Source organism: Hyaena hyaena, unplaced genomic scaffold (genome assembly GCF_003009895.1).
Source record: "Hyaena hyaena isolate Hyena2069 unplaced genomic scaffold, ASM300989v1 scaffold_750, whole genome shotgun sequence".
NCBI classification, from domain to species: domain Eukaryota; kingdom Metazoa; phylum Chordata; class Mammalia; order Carnivora; family Hyaenidae; genus Hyaena; species Hyaena hyaena.
Window position 1 is genome coordinate 332,609 of NW_024081385.1, and position 24,318 is coordinate 356,926.

Sequence of the window (24,318 nt, forward strand, 5' to 3'; positions counted from 1 at the left end):
AATGTTGAACCAGCCCTGTAACCCAGGAATGAATCCCACTTGATCTTGGTGGATGATTCTTTTGATATGCTGCTGGATTCGATTTGCAAGGATCTTGTTGAGAATTTTTGCATCCGTATTCATCAAGGATATTGGCCTATAGTTCTCTTTTTTTGTTGGATCTCTGTCTGGCTTGGGAATCAGAGTGATGCTGGCTTCATAAAATGAGTCCGGGAGTTTTCCTTCGACTTCTATTTTTTGGAATAGCTTGAGAAGAATTGGGATTAATTCTGTTTTAAATGTCTGGTAGAATTCCCCAGGGAAACCATCAGGTCCAGGGCTCTTATTTGTTGGGAGATTTTTGATCACTGATTCGATTTCTTCACTCGTTATGGGTCTGTTCAGGTTTTCTATTTCTTCCCGTGTGAATTTTGGTAGTGAGTGTGTGTTTAGGAATTTGTCCATTTCTTCTAAGTTGTCCAATTTGTTGGCATATAATTTTTCATAGTATTCCCTGATAATTGCTTGTATTTCTGAGGGGTTGGTTGTAATAAGTCCATTTTCATTCATAATTTTGTCTATTTGGGTGCTCTCTCTTTTCTTTTTGATAAGCCTGGCTAGAGGTTTGTCAATTTTGTTTACTTTTTCAAAAAACCAACTCTTGGTTTCATTGATCTGTTCAATTGTTTCTTTGGTCTCTATGTTGTTTATTTCTGCTCTAATTTTTACTATTTCTCTTCTTCTACTGGGTTTAGGGCGTTCTTGTTGCTCTGCCTCTAGCTCCTTTAGGTGAGCTGTTAGATTTTGGACTTGTGCTTTTTCTAATCTCTTGAAATAGGCCTGGAGAGCAATGTACTTTCCTCTTAGGACTGCCTTGGCCGCATCCCATAGATTTTGAATTGTTGTGTTTTCATTTTCATTTGTTTCCATATATTTTTTAATTTCCTCTCTAATTGCCTGATTGGCCCATTCATTCTTTAGAAGGGTGTTCTTTAACCTCCATGTTTTTGGCGGTTTTCCAGACTTCTTCCTGTAATTGATTTCAAGTTTCAAAGCATTGTGATCTGACAGTGTGCATGGTATGATCTCTATTCTTTTATATTTATTGAGGGCTGCTTTATGTCCCAGTATGTGATCTATCTTGGAGAATGTGCCATGCGCACTTGAGAAGAAAGTAAATTCCCTGGCCTCAGGATGTAAAGTTCTAAATATATCCGTCAGATCCATCTGGTCCAATGTGTCTTTCAAGTCCATTATTTCTTTAGTGATTTTCTGTCTGGTTGACCTATCCATTGCTGTAAGCGGAGTATTAAAGTCCCCTGCTATTAGCACATTCTTATCTATAAGCTTGTTTCTGTTTGTGATTAATTGTTTTAGATATTTAGGTGCTCCCATATTCGGTGCGTAGACATTTATGATTGTTAGTTCTTCCTGATGGATGGACCCTGTAATTATTATGTAGTGCCCTTCTTCATCTCTTGTGATTGTCTTTAATTTAAAGTCCAGTTTGTCTGATATAAGTATCGCTACTCCGGCTTTCTTTTGATTTCCTGTAGCATGATATATATTTCTCCATCCCCTTACTTTTAATCTGAAGGTATCTTCCCGTCTAAAATGAGTTTCTTGTAGACAGCATATTGATGGATTTTGTTTTTTAATCCATTCTGCTACCCTATGTCTTTTGATTGGAGCATTCAGCCCATTTACATTCAGTGTTATTATTGAAATATGTGGGTTTAGAGTCTTTGTATCTTTTGTAGGGTTCATGTTTGTGGTGGTGTCTCTGGTATCTTTGTTCCTTGCAACCTTTCCTTCAGAGCATCCCCCTCAGGATTTCTTGTAGGGCTGGCTTCGTGGTGACAAATTCTTTCAATTTCTGTTTATTTGGAAAGGTTTTTATCTCTCCTTCTATTTTGAATGACAGGCTTGCTGGATAGAGGATTCTTGGCTGCATATTTTTACTGTTCATCACATTAAAGATTTCCTGCCATTCCTTTCTAGCCTGCAAGTTTCAGTAGATAGGTCTGTCACCACTCTGATAGATTTCCCTTTGTATGTTAGGGCCCTTTTCTCCCTAGCAGCTTTCAAAATTCTCTCTTTGTCCTTGTATTTTGCCATTTTTACTATGATATGTCGTGTAGATTTACAATATTTTTTAATGTTTCATGAACACTTGATAAGAATTTGTATTCTGTTGTTAGGTGAATAAATGTCAGTCAGGTCAAATTGGTTGATAGTGCTGTTCAAGTCTACTATAACCTTGTTGATTTTCATGCGTTCTTGTTCTGTCAGCTGTTGGGAAGGATGTTGAAATCATTTGCATGTCTATCAGTTCTTGCGTCCTGTATTTTGAAGATCTGTTATTAGGTATGTAAGCTTTTCTGACTATAATTAATCTCTTTGTCATTATTAAATGACTTCCTTTATTCTTGGTATTTATTCTTGGCTTTGAAATTTATTTTTTCTGACGTTAATATCACTATTCCAGTTTCCTGCCATTAATCCTATCCAGTTTTTTGTTTGCTTTCAGACATTGTACTTTTCATTTCTAAAGACTTTTCATATGGAAGACTTAGAAAAAATCATTTAGCCACTCTATCTTCATTTTCTTCTTTATTAAAAGGACATAATAAAAGAACCCTTACCATAGAATTGTTTTGAGAATTAAATATATCGAAGTGCTCACAAATATGTTTATCACAGTATAAGTTCTGAATAAATGTAATCTACAGCTATTGTTTCTATTATTATGGCTGCTATTTAAAAAGGTATTTTTAAATCTATAACATATTGAAACAGAATTCCCTATTGATTTATATACCCAAGAAATTTCTTGTTTGGACTTTCATTATTCAGATTCATTCTAACTAAACTAGAATATCATCAGAAGTCAAAAATACCTGTTGCATTTTATTTCTGTTTTGTACTTAAGATTGTATACAGAGAGGGGCGCCTGGGTGGCTTAGTCGGTTAAGCGTTCGACTTTCGCTTAGGTCATGATCTCGCGGTTCGTGGGATCGAGCCCCGCGTCGGGCTCTGTGCTGACTGCCAGCTCAGAGCCTGGAGCCTCTTTCAGAGTCTGTGACTCCCTCTCTCTCTGACCCTCCCCTGCTCACGCTGTCTGTCTGTCTCTCTCCTAGAAATAAATAAAAAATATTTAAAAAAAAAAAAAGATTGTATACAGAGATACAGGAATAGTATCATTATCATATTTTTCAAATTCAGTAGGTAAGTCATTCCCAAATGTATTAGAATTATATAGTAGTTGTGAGTTCTCAAATGAACATACTTTGGTGTAAATATAGGACATACTGAGAGACTGAACAAATTAGTCATTTTTTCATCAAAAGAAGTAATTGTTTGCATTTAATATTTTGTATGGGTCCTTCACATTACTATCATTTATAATGAGGCATTTATTTATTTCCTTCTTTTTCTCTCACTCTCTAGATTGGGCAGCTAGCTTTTAAAGGAATGAGAAGACTCAATAGAATCCAGTCAATTGTGTTTGAGACTGCCTATAACACCAATGAGAACATGCTGATTTGTGCCCCTACTGGGGCTGGAAAGACCAACATTGCAATGCTTACGGTTTTACGTGAAATTCGCCAACATTTTCAACAAGGTGTTATCAGAAAGAATGAATTTAAGGTAAGAAATGAACAGGTTAGACCACAACTTTTTAAATTGTAAAATTAAATTCATTTGTAGTTGTACACGTTATATGAAATCTTGGGAAAAAAAGGATATAGTCATGATGTCATGTAAAGGTTACTTCTTGATTTTCTCTGTTACTGTTAAGGCCTTCCCTGTTTGTGTTATGAAAATCCCATTACCCCTGTGAAAAGCTGTGAAAATACATTTAGCCTTGAAGCAGAACCAGTTTTCAGAGGGATGAGGCTATATACACAAATTTCATTGTCCTTTAAGTAGCCGCACACTTCTCCAAGAAAGAGAAGTACTTTTCAGATATCACTATTAAGATTTTTTACTCCTAGTGGCTACAGTTCTATTTCACAATAAATTGTGACTTACATGGGCTGCTGTGAAACAAATGACCTTCTAGGTTTTGCTCATTCATCAAGATAGTGTTTTCTTCGACAGATTGTATATGTTGCTCCAATGAAAGCCTTGGCAGCTGAAATGACAAATTACTTCAGTAAACGTCTAGAGCCACTGGGCATCGTTGTGAAAGAATTGACTGGGGATATGCAGTTGTCAAAGAATGAAATTTTAAGAACTCAGGTATGTTGTATACTTAGATTGTTTTAATACTATTTTTTCAGGTAAGTGTGAAAATTGTTAAACAACTATTCTTAAGTCGTTATAAAATATAATACAAACTTAATGTAATAAATTTCTTTTGTCTATAATCACATCTTACCTCCACAAAAAAAGTTTTTGCTGGTGTTTTATCCTATTTTATCCCTTCAAATTCTATGATTCTTGCTGTATCGTGAATATTTTTAGATGTCTGGTGTAAATTTTAAGTTCATTAATAATAAATTTTTTTTTTAAACAGTAGAGAATGAGAATGCAGATAAGACCAGACTTCAGTTTTAAGAGCAGGAAAATATATAGATCCTTAAATGATCCCCACTAGTATTCTAAACTATTGTATAAGGATAGCTTAACATATAATTAAAGTTTTTAGTCATTCTTTCTTTCACCAAATAGAAAGTTACTAAATCACACACTGTATAAAGGACTATATTCAGTGAAGTGCATGACAGCAAAGATATTGAAGATAAAGTTCATGCTTTCAAGGATCTTATGACTGAATAGGCAAAATATATTAGAGCTATAACAAGATTATCATTAATTGATGCAACATCAATTAAGGTAATGTTAGTAGTGCTCTGAAAAAATGGAATAATGGATAACCAGATATTGGGACAGTTCAACTCAGGTATGGTCTGAAGTGGGAACGAGGGAATACACTGGCCTATTAGCCTGGCATCGTTGCCAGTCTCTCAGGACAGATTGCCTGTCCTTACTGGTTGTTAAAAATGTTTTTTAAACATTATACCTGATATTTAATTAATACTATGAGAATTTAAAGTTCGAGGTTGGGGGATGGGGATTGGAGAAAGGTGGTCAAAAGGTATAAACTTCCAGTTATAAGATAAATAAATTCTAGGGATATAATGTAAAACATGATGACTACAGCTAACACTACTGCATGATATAGAGGAAAGTTCTTAAGAGAGGAGATCCTGAGAGTTCTCATCATAAGGAGATGTTTTTTTCTTTTTATTGGTACTTTTTAAAAAAAAATTGTATGATGGATGTTAACTAAACCTACTATGATAATCATTTCACAGTATATGTAAGTCAAATCATCATGCTATATACACATCTTAAACTCATGCAGTGATATATGTCAGTCATTTCTCAGTGAAACTAGAAAACACAAACAAAAATGGACAGAGAAAGTAAATAGACATTTTTCCAAAGGAGACATACAGATGGACAGTAGGTATATGCAGAGATGCTCAGCATCACCAGTCATCAAGGAAATGCAAATCGAAACTGTGAGATATCACCTCACACTTGTTAGAATGCCTGTTATCAAAACGACAAGAGAGAAGAAGTGCCAGCAAGTATACGGAGAAAACGGAACTTATGTGTACTATTGGTGGGAATGTAAATTGGTGCAGCCCCTGGAAAACAGCATGGAAGCTCTTTAAAAAATTAAAGGTAGAACTGCTAGATGATCCAGCATTCGTATATCTTATTATTCCAAATGAATTTTTCACAAAAATATATTCAACAAGTTATATGCAAAATGCCTTTTATTATAATTATTTTAATTGTCACATGTGTAGAAACAATTTAATAGTTTCTTTAAAATCCTTTTCATTTTTATTTATTTATTTATTTTAATTTTTTAAATGTTTAGTTTTGAGAGAGAGACAGAGAAAGAGTGCAAGTCATGGAGGGGCAGAGAGAAAGAGAGAGAGAAACAGAATCTGAAACAGGCCCCAGACTATCAGTACCCAGCCCTACACAGAGCTTGAACTCAGTAATGGCAAGATCATAACCTAGGCTGAAGTCGGACGCTTAACCAACTGAGCCACCCAGGCGCCCCCTTAAAATGTGTTTTTAATTAAAAGATTTTTCTCTAAATTTCTAATATTTTCTGAAATATGAGTGTTCAGATATCATCCCGCCTTTTCCTTGAAACATTAAAAAAAAAAAACTTTTTTTTTTTTTTTAAGTTTATTTATTTTTGACAGAGAGATACATAGAGCTTGAGCAGCAGAGGGGCAGAGAGAGAGGAAGACACAATCTGAAGCAGCTTCCATCCAGGCTGACCTGTCAGCACAGAGCCCAATGCAGGGCTCAAACTCAAAAGTTGGTGAGATCATGACCTGAGCCAGAGTTGGACGCTTAACCAACTGAGACACCCAGGTGCCCCTCCTTGAAACATTTTAAATTTTATTTTGTTAAAGAATCTAGAGAATTGTCACCTGAAAACAAGAGTAACAATTATATATACAGTTGACCCTTGGAAAATATGGGAGTTAGGGGTGCTGATCCTCCCTCCTACCATAGTCAAAAATTCATGTAATAGCTTTTGACTTTCTGGAAACTTAACTCCTGTTGACCAAAAGCCTTACCAATAACATAAACGGTCTATTAACATATATGTTTATATGTTACATGTATCCTATACTATGTATTCTTACAATAAAGTAAGCTAGAGGAAACGTAATGTTAAGAAAATCATAAGGAAGAGAAAAATCCATTTATAGTACTATACTATATTTATCAAAAGAAATCCACATATAAGTGGACTTGCGCAGTTCAAACTCATGTCATTCAGGGGTCAACTGTAGTCACTTTAACAAATTTTGGTTCTTTTAACATAATGAACTAAATCATGCTTAAAATTTTAAGTTTATATATTAAGGAAATTTGACAGATTTGTATAATACAGTGCAGATTTCAAATTTATAGACATGTTTGGTTCCGAAAGTATGTTCAGAGGTGTGTTACATATGATATATTCCAAGTCTAGCTTCCAGAGTTACCTGAACATAAAAATTACAGAGGTCATATCTCAAATCTACACATCAGGACACACAGACTTAAATTTTTTTAGTATGTGATTTTTACTTTCATAATGTCTTATAAAGGCATATAGATTAACTCAAAATTTGACTTTTAACAGATTGTCTTTATCAAAATTTTCTGAAATTTGAACCATTCTAACTTATCTGAGACCATATCTATGATGTGTCTTACCTAAAGAAATGAGTTTTGTATCCTGATGGGTACAATTTTAGGGAAAAAAATCAAGTCAGTTTTATTCCTCTTTTATTGCTTGCAAGTCTAGCCTTAGGAAATTCTCTGTAGGGACACCTGGGTGGCTCAGTTGGTTAAGCATCCAACTTCAACTCAGGTCATGATCTCGTGGTTCATGAGTTCGAACCCCACTTTGGCCTGTGTGCTGCCAGCTCAGAGCCTGTAGCCTGCTTCAGATTCTGTGTCTCCCTCTCTGCCCCTTCCGTGCTCATGCTCTGTCTCTCAAAAATAAACAAACATTAAAAAAAAATCTTAAAAACAAAAAAGAAATTATCTGCAAATGTTAAGTTCAGCTTTGGCAATCTTATGTCACTGCTGTACCAAATCCACAACTCTTCTTCTGTGTACTTCTGCTTTGGTCTTTCTGCACACCATTAACAGACTCTATTTTTTTTTTTTTTTTTTTTTTTTTTTTTTTTTTTTTTTTTTTAAATCGTCATAATGGTCTTTTTTTTTACTATATAGCAGCAACTCTCAAAATGTGGTACAGGGCTGTTATGTTTCCTAAGATTCTTTCTGGGGGTTGGCAAAGTTAAAACCTATTTTTATANTACTTCTGCTTTGGTCTTTCTGCACACCATTAACAGATTTTTTTTTTTTTTTTTTTTTTTTTTTTGGTTTTAAATTCTGCATTACAAATCGTCATAATGGTCATTCTCATTACTATATAGCAGCAACTCTCAAAATGTGGTACAGGGCTGTTATGTTTCCTAAGATTCTTTCTGGGGGTTGGCAAAGTTAAAACCTATTTTTATAATAACATTATAATGTTATATTCTTTCACTCTCCTTCTCTCACAGATATATAGTGAAGTTTTCCAGAGTCTGCATAATGTGTGATATTGTCATCATTGGTGGCTTATGGAATGAATACTTTCTATTTTTTAAAAATTTTATAATTTTAAGATTTTATTTAAATACAAGCTAGTTAACATATAGTGTAGTAATAGTTTCAGGAGTAGAATTTGGTGATGTATCACTTAGTTATGATACTGATTGATCACCCCAACAAGCGCCCTCCTTAATGCCCATAACCCATTTAACCCATCCCCTCATCCAAAATCCATCCAGTACTTTCTAGTATAAGAAATGGAGATATTTAGAGAGAGAGAGAGCGCCAGTCAGTCCACGAATACAAAACCTCTGGGGCCTCAGTAATTTTAAGAGTCTAAAGAAGTCCCAAAGCCAAATTATTTTGAGAACCAGTACTTATCTAAGATAGTGAATTCTCTTCATAATATACATCCAGCTTTTCAATATTATGTACCAACTACTTTCCTATATACACTCTAACCAGGCCATTTTTGCTGTTTCTAAAGAACATTCCTCAAATAACATTTTCTCAAGTAAACAATTCTATGTTGTAAGTTTTCTCATGCATTTTCTCTTTTTCATAATATCTTTCTTTATTCATTGATGTTTATCCAAATCTTACCCATTCTTCAAAACCCAGTTCCAACCCCATGAGTATTTTTTCTTGTCTGAATCATATAGCACCATTTATTTATATTCATAATATGAGACCTATTCCATAAAATCTATGGTTTTGGATCCAGTGTGGTCTTAGAAATCTGGACCACCCTCAAGATTGTGATTGTTCTTACACTGTATCTAGCTGTGTTACTAATGCCAATGAAAGAATACTAATGGAAAGACAAGGGAGCTAACATTTAAATTCAAATTATGAGCCAGTCACTATGGTAAGTGCTTATGTGCATTTTTGCTTAGTCATTACAAGAACGTTTTGAGTAGTATCTCCACTTTACAAATACAGAAAGTAAAATGCAAATCTACTTAGATTTATATATGATAGTGTCAAAAGATTTATGACATACACAAACCCCTCTCCCCCCTCTCCATTTGCATATTTCTGAACTTCTCTAGACCTGCTTTGTGTCTTTGGTCAGTATTTGTTAATTCTGTAAGGCCAGGGACCATGTGTCTGGACTCAATAATAGTTTATAAATTGAACGTCCTCTCTTGTATTTGTTCTTTATTTTCCTCCAGTATAAATATAGCCCAACTACTAGTGATGCTAATCTTGTAGCACTGAAACTGTATACTTTCTTAACCCTAACCCTAGGGCTGGTATACTAACCTCTTTACCTTGTCCTACTATCTATTCTCACAGATTCTCTAAGATTAATAGACAATGCTGTTATCACTGCCTTTGAGATTGGGCTGCAGAGACAGCAAAGTAGGAATATTGCAGAGCATGTAGGATGACAGATATACTCAATTTTTAATTTTGAAGTTTCAAGTTTTTGCTTTGCCACCTTTCACTTTGTCATTTTTAATAGCTTTTAATGATTCCCCTTGTAATTTTTTTTCTGGTAAATAAGTTTCCCAATAATTAATATAATTAAATATAATGTTGAAATTCCCCTGTAATTTAAAAAATATTTTCAGTATTGTTAGTTTGTCTTTATTTTTATAATATGGGAAAGCAAATTAGTCTTATTTGTAAATTCTCTGTCATGCTGTTCTGATTGTATTATTCCCTGTTCATAAACTTTCATTGGTTCTTTATTGCTTATTGAATTAAATCCAACTAACTAGCTTGTTAAGAACCTTGTATAAATTAAGTATAATACGAGATTTGATTTCTTTAAGTGGTTCACTAGGGACTGTCAGGTCTAGTAGCAGTTATGATTTTATTGAGGTTTGAGTGTAAAATTTCCTTTTACAGGACAGGATTATATAATCTTTATATAAGATTTATTGTCATGAGAAATACGTAGATAACAAACACATTGTTGAAGACCAGATGGTCTTCAACTGAAAGCCAGTTTGTACAACTTTAAAGAACTCAGTAAATTTGTCATCAGTGAAAAGACTAATTTTTTTTTCCTAACCTTATTTTCCATTGTTCTTCATCTATGATTACTTTCAGATTTTGCCCCCTAACTGGAACATTTGTGAAGAGTTACTGCTTTAGAGTGTTCATTGTTTTTTTTTTTTTAATGCATGTTTTTATTTATTACTCTTATTTCAACATTGATGTTCATTGTTGTTTTTAATGGTTCTATTGAGCAGTTGTACTTTTCCTTACCGCTGTCCTTCCTCATCTCAAATTATCTTTTCTTCATACCTCTCTAATATCATAGATGCAGTGTTTCTTTGAACCTCAGTGAAAATACTGATGAGAAATTTTCGAAAAGATTTCTCCTGTCCTGATACTAACTCTGTATTAAAGCAAGGCATGTTCTCTGAATTTGGAAATTGTTCTCTTATTTCTTATATATTTATTTACTCATATTTAGGCTGGGGTAAGTTTATCTGTGCAGCTTTGGGAGTAGAGATGAGCTATTGTAGGTTTTGGTTTTGTTTCTCTTTTGGCTGGGGATGGAGGGTTCAAGCTTTAGAGACCCTCCCAACTCTCTTCTCCAAGTGGGCCCATTCATTTCTTAAGTATCTCCTGTTACAAGAAGGGAAATAAGCAGAAAAATGACAAGATGAGTAAATTTCCTATTAGATCATTTACTGTCACTTTTCTTATACTCAACACTATATTTTTCCACATTAAGAATTTTGCATTTAAACTTGTATTCTGGAGTATTAAAGGAATAGTAATAATTTTAAAAGGACTATATTCTTAAGCATATTCTGAATTTATGTATAGCACCTGTCCGTTGCATAAGTCTTATAATTTGGTCATACTCTATACAGTGGTCACTTAGTCTATAAATTTTAGTTTGTTCATGTAAATAGAATTTGGCTCATTCAACACTCTAGACATAATTGGAGGGTTAACAGATGTAATATACTAAGTTACCATTTTCTCAGCAGATAGTTTTGTACCTACGGTGCATCAGTGGTATTCTTATTCTTATAAGAATTCTTATAAGTATTCTTGTTCTTATTTAAATATGTTGAGCATGGAAAGAATTCTGGAGTTACACACATAACTGAATTAGAAGAACAAAATAGTCCAAAAAGACTCCAGAAATATTCTTAGAATTAAAAATACAATGTCACTTAACTTGGATTTTCATTATATAATTCCTAATGTATCTGGTGAAATGTGTTAAATGTTCTGTACCTAGAAATTAGGATTTACTGAATCTCATTAACTTTGCCCTCCTTGTTCTATAAAAGATTTAATCTCTTTTACATGAATCCATTTTTAAAAAACAAACACAAAATAGTAGGATGATATAAACTAAAGATAAGTAAGAAAGGTAGAAGGGTAAAGGAAAACATAGGCCAGATTGAAAAGAGAGGCCAAGAACAATCCTGCTACAATAATGCATATATAACAAAGTTGAGGAAGTCTTGACCAGGTTTATAAATCACAGTGACCGTTTCTCCAGAAGAAGTAATTCTTGAGGATAAGAGGCAAAAATATTTTCCAAAGGCCCTTAAAGAGAGAAGAATCAGTAATCCCTTGAAACAGATCTTCAATAACATCTCTCCAGTAGATGCAGTGGTAGGTTTTATGCACCTTAAAACAACAACAGCAAACAGCTCTGGCACATAGGAGTCTATGGATGTATATAGAGAGGAGGGGTGGTTTGGGTTTCCTTCTCTTTTAGGGAATTACAAAGATGCTGTATGTCTCCGTGTTCAAGTGTTCAGTATTGATGACTTCAGTATTTGCTGGGGTTCTCACAGCTTTTTTCGTGTTGTGTGCAGGACTATGAAAGTAGCCATGTAAGCCCATGCCATGCAGTGTGATCTTAATAATTGGAAAATGTTCTCATTGAGGTCTTGGGCAGCACCGTAAAATCAAACACACTAGTGTGTTTATGCCAAAGCTCCTCTCATTATCTACACCATATGTAAATTTACACATCAGGTCAGGTTTTGCCCTGAAAATTTTATAAACGCATCTCTTTCAGAGTTTTTTTTTTTCTTTTTATTTCTTTCTTTTTTTTCTTTTTATCTTGGTTTTTTTTTTTTTTTAATCTTGGAATCAGAGATACAATTACTGACCTGAATTAGAAAATATTAATGGAAAACATAAAATTAACAAATTGGGAGTCCAGAAATGCAACACTGCCTCTGGTTAGTTTTGAAAGCATTGGTTGGGGTCTCGGGTTCCTTTCCTAATTTGTTCCCTTCACTTTGTCCCCTATTTGTCAGAAATTTAGAACCCTTGATAAGGAACTCTCATAGGATCAAATAGAAAATAATTGTGGTACATCCTAAGGTTTTAAGCTAACTTATGATTAAAGGTATTTAACTTTTATTTTCTGTAAGTAAATTAATACTAAACAATATAGTAATAAAATGGGTCCATTTTATTATGAGCACCGACTTTTACTTTTTAAACATATCTTACTACAGTTTTTAAAAATTCTGATTTGTTTCATTTTATGTAATTTAAATGAAAAACTGAGGTCTGTGATATTTTTATTGTTCTATGAATGAGTGATTGGGTATAACAGTGTTGAGACAGATTTAACGTGATAAACCTAGATTAAGAGGTGAGCAGGAGTGAATGGCCTAAGGGTAGTGTTCTCAGTCATGTTTGGATCAGAGGCTAGCAAAAATCTGATGAAAGCAGTGGACCCTCTCCATGGGAAATTGGATTGGGGATGCAGATAAATACAAATGTTATATAAACAGGAATATTATATAAACAAGTACTATGCACAGTTTATTATAATTGTTCACTCATCTCAGGTGAAGTAACCCTAGCCCAAGGTGTCCATTCTTACAAAAGGAGAGTACATGACTTGGGAATTACAATGCTGCATTGTTTTTGTTTGGTAAATCAGCCATTGGAATCTGTACATCTTGAATTTGCCCTCAGTTTTAGTAGAACACTACAGATTTTAACTACACTATGCTGACATTTCTTGGTTGCTTTCTTCTGTTGAGGATCAAATGTTTTATATAAGAATGGTGACGTGTATATTATTGGGCACTCAATAATACCATTATATTGTTAGCTATGACACAAAACAGCTGAAAAAGTTTAATAATCTTTATTCAGTAAAAAGTGTGCAATTATAGAGACAGAGATCTGGTTAGTTAGTGAGATTCCTATTTTATAAAAATTAAAATGATTTTTTTTTTTTACTTTTTATTTATTTTGAGAAAGAGAAAGAGAGACAGAGACAGAGAGAGAGCAATTAGGGGAGGGACAGGAAGAGGGAGGCAGAGAATCCCAAGCGGACTCTGCAACTGTCAGCACAGAGCCTGAGGTGGGGCTCAAACTCGGGAACCTGAGCCAAAACCAAGAGTCAGACTGAGCCACCCTGGTGCCCCTGAAATGATTCTTGAAGACCCTCAGTAAATATATTTCATGACTTTCATGATACAACTTGTATTTTTACAGATTATGGGCATATAGACAGAAATATGTGTTAGTTCTGAAAAAACTAGATTGTTTATTTTTGAGCGAGAAAGAGCCAAAGCACATGCAGGAGAGAGATCGAGAGAGAGAGAGAGAGAATCTGAAGCAAACTGCAGGCTCTGTCTGAGCTGTCAGCACAGAACCCGACACATGCTCAAACTCAAACTCGAACTCAAACTCATGAACCATGACATCATGACCTGAGCTGGAGTCGGAAGCTTAACTGAGCCACCCAGGCGCCCACCTCTAAGCTTTTTAAAAAAATCTCTGCTTTGAAACAATTTGCCGAATGAAAACATTCTATGTTAATCTGAATACTTTCACTTTCTTGAACAATACCAAATGCTTATGTTTTTCTCCATAGTTTGATATGGTGTGATGTCTGAGAAAATTTAGACTTACGAGACCTGGGAGCTTGGTAGGTTATGGCAATTTGTTAGTTTCAAGTAGTTCTTGATTTGAAAGCAAGTTTCTTTTGTTTGGGAGCAGTTATTTTAGTCAATATTGCAGGCAATTATTTTCAAAAAGGCTTTTGTTTCAGAAACACTGCAGCAGAAGCATGAAGTTTCTGTAAACCTAAAATGGAACATGCAGCTGGTTAATTTTAGGAATTGTAGAGAGCTATGTTTGCTGGGATTTCTGTGATCTAAATAATATTCATTGAATTTATAGTTTGCACATGTCCGTAAAAAATTATTTTTGTATATCAAAACTGGACTATATGAAATCATATTTTTGTAGAACTTTGTGCCGTTATAGTCATACATAATTTTAAAAAAATTAATATTCATTTATGAGAGACAGAGACATAGCAGGAGCAGGGGAGGGGCAGGGAGGGAGGGAGATACAGAATCTGAAGCAGGCTCCAGCCTTTGAGGTGTTGGCGGAGGGCCCAACACAGGGCTCGAACTCATAAACCGTGAGATCATGACATGAGCCAAAGTTAGAAGCTTAACTGACTAAGCCACCCACGTGCCCTACCATACATAATTTTTATAAAGAAAACTGAATGTGCTTGGAGTCATCACTGATTTGAACCTTGGTTATAATTACTACATAGAAATATTTACTGCTTACTGTTACTGGATAATCAAAGTTGCTAGAACATTAGAGGGCATGACTATATATAGTATGATATATGTTATGTTAGATCTGTATTTTAGACCATTTTGTATCCTAAAGGTCATTTTCCATATATCTTATTCCATTGTTTTACAACTAGAACTCTGTGGCACTTTTTAAGACCATGTGAATTAAATGCTAATTTTATTTGAGAATTTTCATACTTCAGATATTTTTCTCACTTCAGAAGTATAATATGCTCATTGTAGAAAAGTTTTAAAAATACAGAAAATTACAAAGTTTAGCATATATCTTCTTAATCTTTTTTCTAGACAAATATGTAAAATTTTAAAAAATGAAAGTGGATCGTATATTATTTGTTACACTTTTCCAGTAAATATTTTTGCATATAATTAAATATTAGTTCATATTGCATGGCATTTGATAGATACACAGTGTTCTCCTTTTGTATATACTAAGTTAGCTGTACATTTCTGGTGAGTTTTACTTAAGACTAACATTTATTTACTCACTAACTTATAGCAGACTGAACACGTAGGGGGAAAAGGCAGCTAGGATATCTCAGAAACTAAGCTGATATGGTAGAGAACAAAACTTTCTTTTCTAGTTTTTGTGTTGATTTTTCATGGACTTCAGGTTAAGGGATCCTTTACATTCACATTTATCCTTCTTCACTTTTAACCATTAGCGTAGACTTAAAGAAATAAGAAATAAAGAATAAGTCCAGAAAGTGACTGGATATAGTCCCCTTAAAAGTCTCATTTGTCTTTTCTACTATTGTGTGATAGGCATGTATATAGTATTCTCCCCTGGACTTACTTGTGGGGTGGGCTGAGTTATCTAGTTCTTGGTATTCCAATTATAATATCTTTTTTTTTTTTCTATTCTTCAAATCTAAGTGCAGTCTAATCTTGGAACTGCTATGATTAAAGAATAAAATAACCAAAAATAATTTTCTATGCTATTTTAATTCTCATTGTTATCTTATTTGTATCTTGTAAATATTTTGTTTTTTTTTTTATATTTTAAAGAAAGATTAATCACCTTATACATTGTAAGTTTGTATATAGTACTTTATATTCAGGATTCACCTGGATTTAAGGCAGGCCTTGACCTCGAAAGTTGAGTCTAAAAAAATAATACCAGTGCCTTCTACTCATTCCTATTTCCCTTAAAAACATTTTCATTTTACAGTGCTCTGTTCCCTCAAGTTATAGAGAACTAAAATATTCAAAATTTTTTACTATTGTTATTTGATATGATTTATAAAAATATTTTGAAGATAGTGTTTTACACCTAGTCGGCCTTCAACAAATGCTAGCTCCTTTCTGCTTCTTTATTGAGTTTATTCTGCTCTTTGCCCACTGTACTTCATGAGTAATAACCCCAGAGAGTTGATGATTTATGTTACAACAACTCATCAAACTCTGCCTGGCTGTTAACCATCAAAGAAAAGAGAAAAATTTGGTGACCTTTCCCCTAGTTTTAGAAATGACAGTATAGTAAATGTGAATGGTGCTTATTTGGCTGTAACTGAAATATCCTTTGACTTTTCCCTTTGGCAGAACAGTAATCTGTAGAATTGATCCTGGGAGAAAACCTCTTAAAAGCTTGGCTTATAAGAAACTCCTATGTTCAGTTTGACCCTCTTTTTATTAAAGGATAAAAGCTATTCATTCATTCCTAAATTTGAGATTTGTTCCTAATTTTTTTTTTAGAAAAGAAAATCCTAATTGTATTCTAAGTAAATTAGTAGATACTACTACATGTTATATTTAATACATGTATACCAGTTGGTCTTTAAACATTTTATTTTAGGTTTAGTGAGGTATAACTAGTGTACAAAATAACCGTAAATATTTAAAGAATACAATTTAATGAGTTTTGACATATGTGTATACCAGTGAAATCATCAACACAATCAAATTAATGAGCATACTCATCAGCCCTTAAAGTTTCTTCACATCCCTTTGTACTCTGCCTCCACAACTGTCATCCCTGGGCAACCACTGAAATGCTTTCTGTCACTATACATTTGCTTACATTTTCATAAATTTTATGTAAGGGGTTCATATATTGTGAGCTTTTCTAGCTGACTTCTTGAATTCAACCTAATTATTTTGATATTCATCCATGTTGTTCCATATATTAATGGTCCATTCCTTTGTACTGCTAACTAATATTGTGTTGCATGAATATATCACAACTTGTTTATCCATTTAATTTTCATCAATACTTGCCTTAGTTCTAGTATTTTGCTATTACAAATAAAGCTACTATGAATATTCTTGTACAAGTACTTTTGTGGACATATGGTTTTCATTTGGAGTTAGTACCTAAGAGTAGAATTGCTGGGGATATGATAGATTCATGCTTAACTTTATAAGAGGTTTCCAAGTTCTGGAACTTTTTAACTGTTTCCAAAATGGCTTTACCATTTTACATTCCTAATAGCCGTGTATGAAAATTATAATTCCTTTATATCCTCTATAACACTTGTATGATTATTCCTTTTGATTTCAGTTGGTTCTAGTGGGTATGTAGTAGCATCTCATTGTCATTTTAATTTGCACTTCCCTAATGACTAATGATGTTGAGCATCTTTTCATGTGTCTTTTTGGTATCTGTATATCTTCTTTGGTGATGTGTCTTTTCAAATAGTTTGCCTTGTTTAAAGTATTTTAAGTGGGTGGTTTGTCTTACTGTTGAGTCAGAAGACTTGTGTAAGACTCTAAATGCAAATCCTTTGTTGTATGTGCTTTGCAATATTTTCTTCTAGTTAATGACTTGCCTCTTCATGTTCATAGCAATGTCTTTTGAAAAGCAAATAATTTTTATAGAGTCCTAATTTATTGACTTTTTCTTTTATAATTCATCCTTTTTGTAAAATTTTTTTCCCAAGCCCAAGATAAATAGTATTTTCTTCTTTGCTTTCTTCTAGAAGTTTCATAGTTTTAGCTCTTAGTTTTAGGATCTGATATATTTTGAGTTGATTTTTGTGAAAGGTAGAAGTAAGGGTTGAGGTTCATTGTTTTTGCAAATGGATACCTGCTGTTTGGGCACCATTTGTGGAAAAGGGTTACTCTATTGAATTGCCAGTGGCACTGTTATTGAAACCAATTGTCCATAATGTGTGGCTCTATTTTTGGATTCTGTTCTGTTCTATTGATTTTGTATGTTTATCTTTATGCCAGTACCACACTGTCCTGACTACTATAACTATATACTATGTCCTGAAATCCTATAAGTCTTCCTTTGTTCTCTTTCAGAGTTGTTTTGGTTATTTCAGAGTATATTTCCATATATATTCTAAATGTTTTGATTAGTTCTTGCTAACTTTTCCTGTTATTATGCAATTTTATCTAGTATCCATAGAGTAGAGATTGAACAGGTTAGAAAAGTGTTAAATGGGGGATAGTAGCTGTTTATTTTTAATTATTTTGCAGAACTTGAAGCCCCTGAAAACACCACTTTAATGGCAATGCAACACTGACTGAAAAGAGATTCAAAATGTTTTGAAAAGTAGGGGAAAATGGCCCACAACACCCTAGAATTACAGACCCTAAGTATTTAATTTATTTTTAATATGTTACATTTTTTATTTTTATCTCATTTTAATATATATTCTTTCATTGCAGGAAATTTAAAAACAGACAAAAATAATATACCCAACCACAAGTTATTACAAGTACATACTTTCCCGTTCTCATTCTTGTGCTAAGATATATTCATATATTTAATAAAAGGCAGTATGGCATAGTGGTACATGAAAGTTAATTGATTTTATATGCATGAATTGTTTAAAACAGTGCTTGTTATGTAAGTTCTAATAGGCATTAATTAACTTTCTTTTAATAAAACCATACAAATTGCTTTATTTTTTTATTTAACAATATACCATAAACAATGATTTATGTCAGCAGATATATATATAGCAATTTTAATGGCATTAAGTAATCTTACAAAGTGGATTACTGATTGTTGAAAAAGGACCACACACACAAACCTACCATATTCAATACAAACCATGTGTTCCTCATTTATTAAATTGGGAATATAGGGCAGTGCTGTTCAGTACACTGGCCACTGATGACATTTTAAATTAAAATTAAGTAAAATTTTATAAAATTAAAACTTATTTCCCTCATTTGCATTAGCCTCATTTCAGTTGCTCAGTAATCACCAGTGGTTACCAAATCAGATAATGCAGGTATAGAGCATTACTGTCATCATAGAAAGTTCTGTCAGACAGTGACAATGTAGTGCTTAAAGGAAGCGTTGTAGCACTATAGAGAACAGAAGCTGAAGCAGTGTATGTGTATACATATGCTTTTTCTTTTGTTACGGGGCATGGAGTTTCAGTATACGGAAGACCCTGCTGTAGTCCAGAAAGAAGCCAATTACTATTAAGGCACTCACCTGTCATAGAATTTAGGCATACAGTTTCTGGACTTCATTCTATGGGCATGTTTACAGGTTTCAGGCTTTCTTGATTCTGAAGCAATTTTGATACAATTTTCAATTGTACAATTGAGAAATTTCTGTGTCCAGCTTCCCAGGAGTCCTAGAGAGTCCTCTCCCCTCAGTAATATACACCATTATATGGTTTATTTAATTTTTGCTTTGATGTTTATTTACAGTTTTCAAACTTTTCTTATTAGAAAAATCCAAATGTGCATGATTGGCTGGAAATCTCTACTAAAAGATAAAACATACAATAGAAATAAAATAACCCAGTAGTTTTAAAAAATTGACATAGATGTTTAATAACATTGAAAGTTCAAAACAACACTGTAAGGACCGGCATTGTAACACTTTCAAATTGGTGGCTAGGAATAACATTTGCATTGATTTGTCTTTTCATAATTTCTCATTACGAAATCAACTTGATGCTATCCTTTTCTATCATTAACTATAGTCATATTAGAAACTAGCTATATTCAGTACCTGTCTCTTTATATTACATATACAGACACTGAAGTTGTCATATTGCTGTTAATAATAGTTTGTTGTAGAAAATCCAACATAGTTTTCTATAGCTTGTTTATAATAATCATTACCTCTTCTGCACCTCCCTCTCTCATCCAGTGGCGTTATTTGGTATGAAGAGCTAAAAGAAAATAGCATAAATTTAAACTACATGCTAATAAAATATGGAATAAAAAAGTAAGAGCAAATGAAAATGCACAGAGTAGACTTTATCAGTACAAAAGATTTGTTTCAACTTCTGGGTTTTGTAAATATCTGAACTTCTGTCATATGTAACTAACATTCAAATAAAGTCATTTGTCTAGCTCACTAAAATACTGTGTACCTATTTCATGAATCAGTAAACAATGCTAATCATTTGAAGTAACTATTTACTGAGCTACCTCTGCATAGATGCAATTTTCAAACCAGTTTAAAAACCTAGAATCTTAATGATGAAATCTAAATATTCTGAGATATGGATTTAGCTTAGAAATTATTGTGGTATTTATATTTGTTATAATGTTGCTTATTTCCCTGCTTGCCTTCATTTGCTTGGTTTTCGGATTTGTTTTTAAAAGTACTTATTTCAGAATAAGAATAATAGACAGCAACAGTATTCTTTTCTGTTTTTGAAGGTGATTCTTGTATTTAAGCTTAATTTTTCAAGTGACTGCATAAAACACAATTAGTATGGTTTTGGAGGCTGTAATGACTTTTCAGTCCTTTATTGACACAAACACTCTGCTTTTTTTAGTCTTTTTTCCCTAATTTGTATTTCCAATTTTGTGTAATTAAACAACCAAAAACCAAAATGAAAATTTTAACCTTCCTTTTAGTTAGAGAGAGATCTGAAAAAAAGGGAATAGAACCTGAAATCTGAAAGCAGCCAATCTCTAAGAAGAATGACTAGTTTTAAAAGGTTTAACCATGTGCTTAAACATAATAGAATTAGTAAGCTACCACCTTTAAAATCCTTGATGAAATGTAAGTTTTATTTGCCAGACCAACCATTTCCTGCTTTTGAATGTATGCCATTAAGAAGTAATGAGAGTTCTATTTTGAAGAATGTCTCTTTGCTTTTATTAGTAAGTAAGCTATAGATTACTTTGAAGCATCTTGGAATTCTTAGTGTTATTGATTATTTTTACTTTTGCAAGGTTTAATAGCTACTCATAAAATATATTAAAATGCTTTGAGTAAAAGAGTCCACTACTGTGTATAAACTACTGTTTTTAACTGTTTTATTCTTAATATAGTTGGATGAGAGGGAGTCTGAGAGAACTATAATTTTTGAGGCATAAAAATTTGTTTTGTGAATGCAAATTATGTATTATTTGAGACCCTCAGAGTATAATTTAAAAGCACTCAGGAATCTAATTATCTTAGCCGTTACTAAAAACAATTGGAATAACAGTTTTGCCTAATACATGAGTATTACTTTGCAGAAAAATAGCTTGTTTCATTGTCTCAGAGGAGTGGGGGGGAGGGTCCTATTCTTAATGGTTTCTTTTTTGTCTTTTTGTCTGTTTAATACCACCATTTAGTTACTTTTTGTTTATATCATGTGATTGTTTTATATATATATATATTTTTAGTGTTTATTCATATTTGAGAGAGAGAGAGAGACAGAACATGAGCAGAGGAAGGGTAGAGAGAGAAGGAAACACAGAATCTGAAGCAGGTTCCAGGCTCCAAGCTATCAGCACAGAACCCAGTGTGGGGCTTGAACGCACAAACTGTGAGACCATGACCTGAGCCGAAGTTGGACGCTCAAGCCACTGAGCCACCCAGGTGCCCCTGATTGTATTATATTCTTATGGACACTATGTAAAAAAGAGCAAAGTATTAGAAAACTTATTTTTAAATTACTTCAAGAAAGCTGCTTGCAAAGTTTATTGTGCTAACTTACCCAAATACAGAGCAAAAACCAATAAAAAGCTTAGTGTTTTCTTCCTCTTAAAGTAAAATATAACAATATCTATTATAAAATAATACAGTGCATAGCATGCTTAGTAACAGTCTACTTTCCCTGTAAACAAGGAAGCAAAAATAAATGTTCAGTATTTATGATGCTCATTCTAAGCCCTGTTTTACTCATTACATTTCAGAAAAATCCTTCCACCAGTAAGTTGTAAGATGGGAACTCGCTAACCACAAACATTAATGTCATTGTGAAAAATTACTTTTATCTTCCTCAGAAGTATGACATGTACTGAATATTAAAGGGTAAATTATCTGTGGTCTTTTATAATTGCAGATCCCTTGAAGTGGGTGTTTGTCTTTAATTTTCAAAGGCTATCTAATGAAATCTGCAAAACATTTAAAATTTTTGAACTAATTATTTTTAATAAATAACAGGCCTCAGATTCTAGTATTCTTTTACATCTTGATTTTTTACCTCTACTGTTATCCTATAGCTAGTGAGGTAAAAAAAAAAAAAAAAGTTTGTCCTATAAGTAACAGTGTTGGCAGCTAATGACCTAGAAAAGATGAAGAGGCTAACCAACTTTAATTTTCTTTTATATTTTCAAATCAAGTTCGAAAATTTTTCTCAGAGGGTAATTTACAGCTATATTAAGTATTTCTTAATGTTTTGTTTGTGATTATATCATCCTGAACCAGGAAGAGAGCAGAGAGATGTAAAATATCTGACACATGGGGAATTTTCTGCAGCATATGTTTTTATATTTCTTTTCCTTGGGGAAAGATAATGCTTAAGTATACTCTATATTTAAATATAAGGTGAGTATAGTTAATCCAGTCCAGTTCTTACTGACTATTGATTTTATCTCCTGTGTGTTTCTCACATTCATCCACATCGTCTCCATCTTCAGTAATGCTTTCTTTCTGAGCCTTTATCATTTCTCACCTTGATTCCTTCTATAGTATTCCAGCTGGGGTACCAGCATTCAATTTGCTCACTCCTATTCATTCCCCTTAGGTAGCCAGAAACACAGTCTGATCACTTTCACTCCTTCCCTTTTCTCCCATACTCTCTCCTATGAAAAACAACAATCCAAAATGAATGAATGAGGGGCACCTAGGTGGCTCAGTCGGTTAAGTTCCTACTTCAGCTCAGGTCATGATCTTGCAGTTTGTGGGTTTGAGCCCCACTTAGGGCTCTGTGCTGACAGCTCAGAGCCTAGAGCCTGCTTCGGATTCTGTGTCTCCCTCTCTCTCTGCCTCTCCTCTGCTTGTGCTCTGTCTCTTTCTATATCTTAAAAATAAGTAAACATTTAAAAAAATTCAAAATGAACCAATAAATGAATGAATGAATGAAAGAAAGGAAGGAAGGGAAGGAGGGAGGGAGCGAAGGAGTATACAAGAGAAAGGAAGGAAAAGAAGGCCACTAACAGTTTTCCAGGCTACTCTCTACAGCATGAAAAGAATAGCAAGAGGTAGCTGAAAGGCTATGCATCATCTGACCCTGCCCATCTCTTTACAACCAAGCTCCAGTCCTCTCAGCTTCTTTGCTCAGCACTTTACTCTGCTTATCTTTACTCTCTCCTATCCATGTTGTCCCCCACATGCTGTATGTACATGCTCTGCTTCTGCCTGTAACTCTCTTTTTCTCCTTCACCTCATTAATTTCCTTTCATCTTTTGGACATTAAATCAAATATTGCTTCCTTTTTTTTAAAGCTTATTTTATTTTTGAGAGAAACAGCATGTGCAAGTAGGGGAGGGGCTCTGTCAGCACAGAGCCCAACATGGGACTCGAACCTGTGAGATCATGATCTGAGCTAAAATCAAGAGTTGGAAGCTTAACTGTCTGAGCCACCCAGATGCCCCTCAAATGACACATTCTTGATATAGCCTTTTCCAGGATCTCTGGTTAGGTCAAATTTTCCTAACAATTTGTTGTATCATGAATAGTATCTAAGTTATCTTTAGTACCTTATCACAAGTAAAATCTTGCATTTTACAGATTTTTGTATAATGCCTACTGCCACTGCACCTGCATTACAATGTAAACTTTATGATATCGTGGGCTTTATTTGTCTGCCTTTATCTTTCCTCACCATTGCATAGTACCTAGCTTAGAATCTGGTAGATTACAGTGAAGAGGAAGAAGATGCTGCTGATGATGTTAGAAAATCTATTTGATCCCTATTATGTGTCAGGAATTATTCTAAATATTTTATGTATATTAACGTGTTACATTTTCATTCTAATCTGCTGATACGTAGGTACTGCCATTTCTTCATTTTATTATGGAGGAAACTAAGATTTGTGGTAGAAGATAGATACAAGATAAATATTTAATAAATGGATCACTGAAAGTTATTGAATGTGTTCTCATTTAACACAATATATCAGAGATAATGTATTGATAAATGAGACACTCCCATAAGAATACTTAGATTTATAAGTACTAATAAATTGTGTTTATAGAAATAAAGTTTCAGTCCATATTAATAGTATTACTCACTTTTCTTCCTTGGTTTGGAGCAAATTAAGTTAGGACACCTCAGCTATTGCCTTGTGGGACATAAGGAAGAGAATTGCTGGCTTGTTCTGTTGGGAAAGGCCTGGGGTGGGCTTGGTGGAATAGGGGTGGGAGGGCAGGAGAGGAGCATTATAAAAAATCCGTTAGGTCCTGATTACAGAATGTTCAAATTATATGCACTCCTCTTTGAGTGATAGTCTGAGATACAGTTCTGCTTTTCCC

At 33.6% G+C, this 24,318-nt stretch overlaps 1 protein-coding gene across 1 annotated transcript in view; it reads left to right on the forward strand.

The window, feature by feature from the left end:
- The window catches only part of ASCC3 (activating signal cointegrator 1 complex subunit 3), a 332,522-nt gene that overhangs the window by 92,526 nt on the left and 215,678 nt on the right, over window positions 1-24,318 (forward strand). Inside the window, exons 9-10 of the mRNA XM_039218367.1 lie at window positions 3,430-3,630; window positions 4,084-4,224. Of these exons, the coding sequence (XP_039074298.1) occupies window positions 3,430-3,630; window positions 4,084-4,224 (342 nt within the window). The remainder of the gene's footprint in view (window positions 1-3,429; window positions 3,631-4,083; window positions 4,225-24,318) is intronic.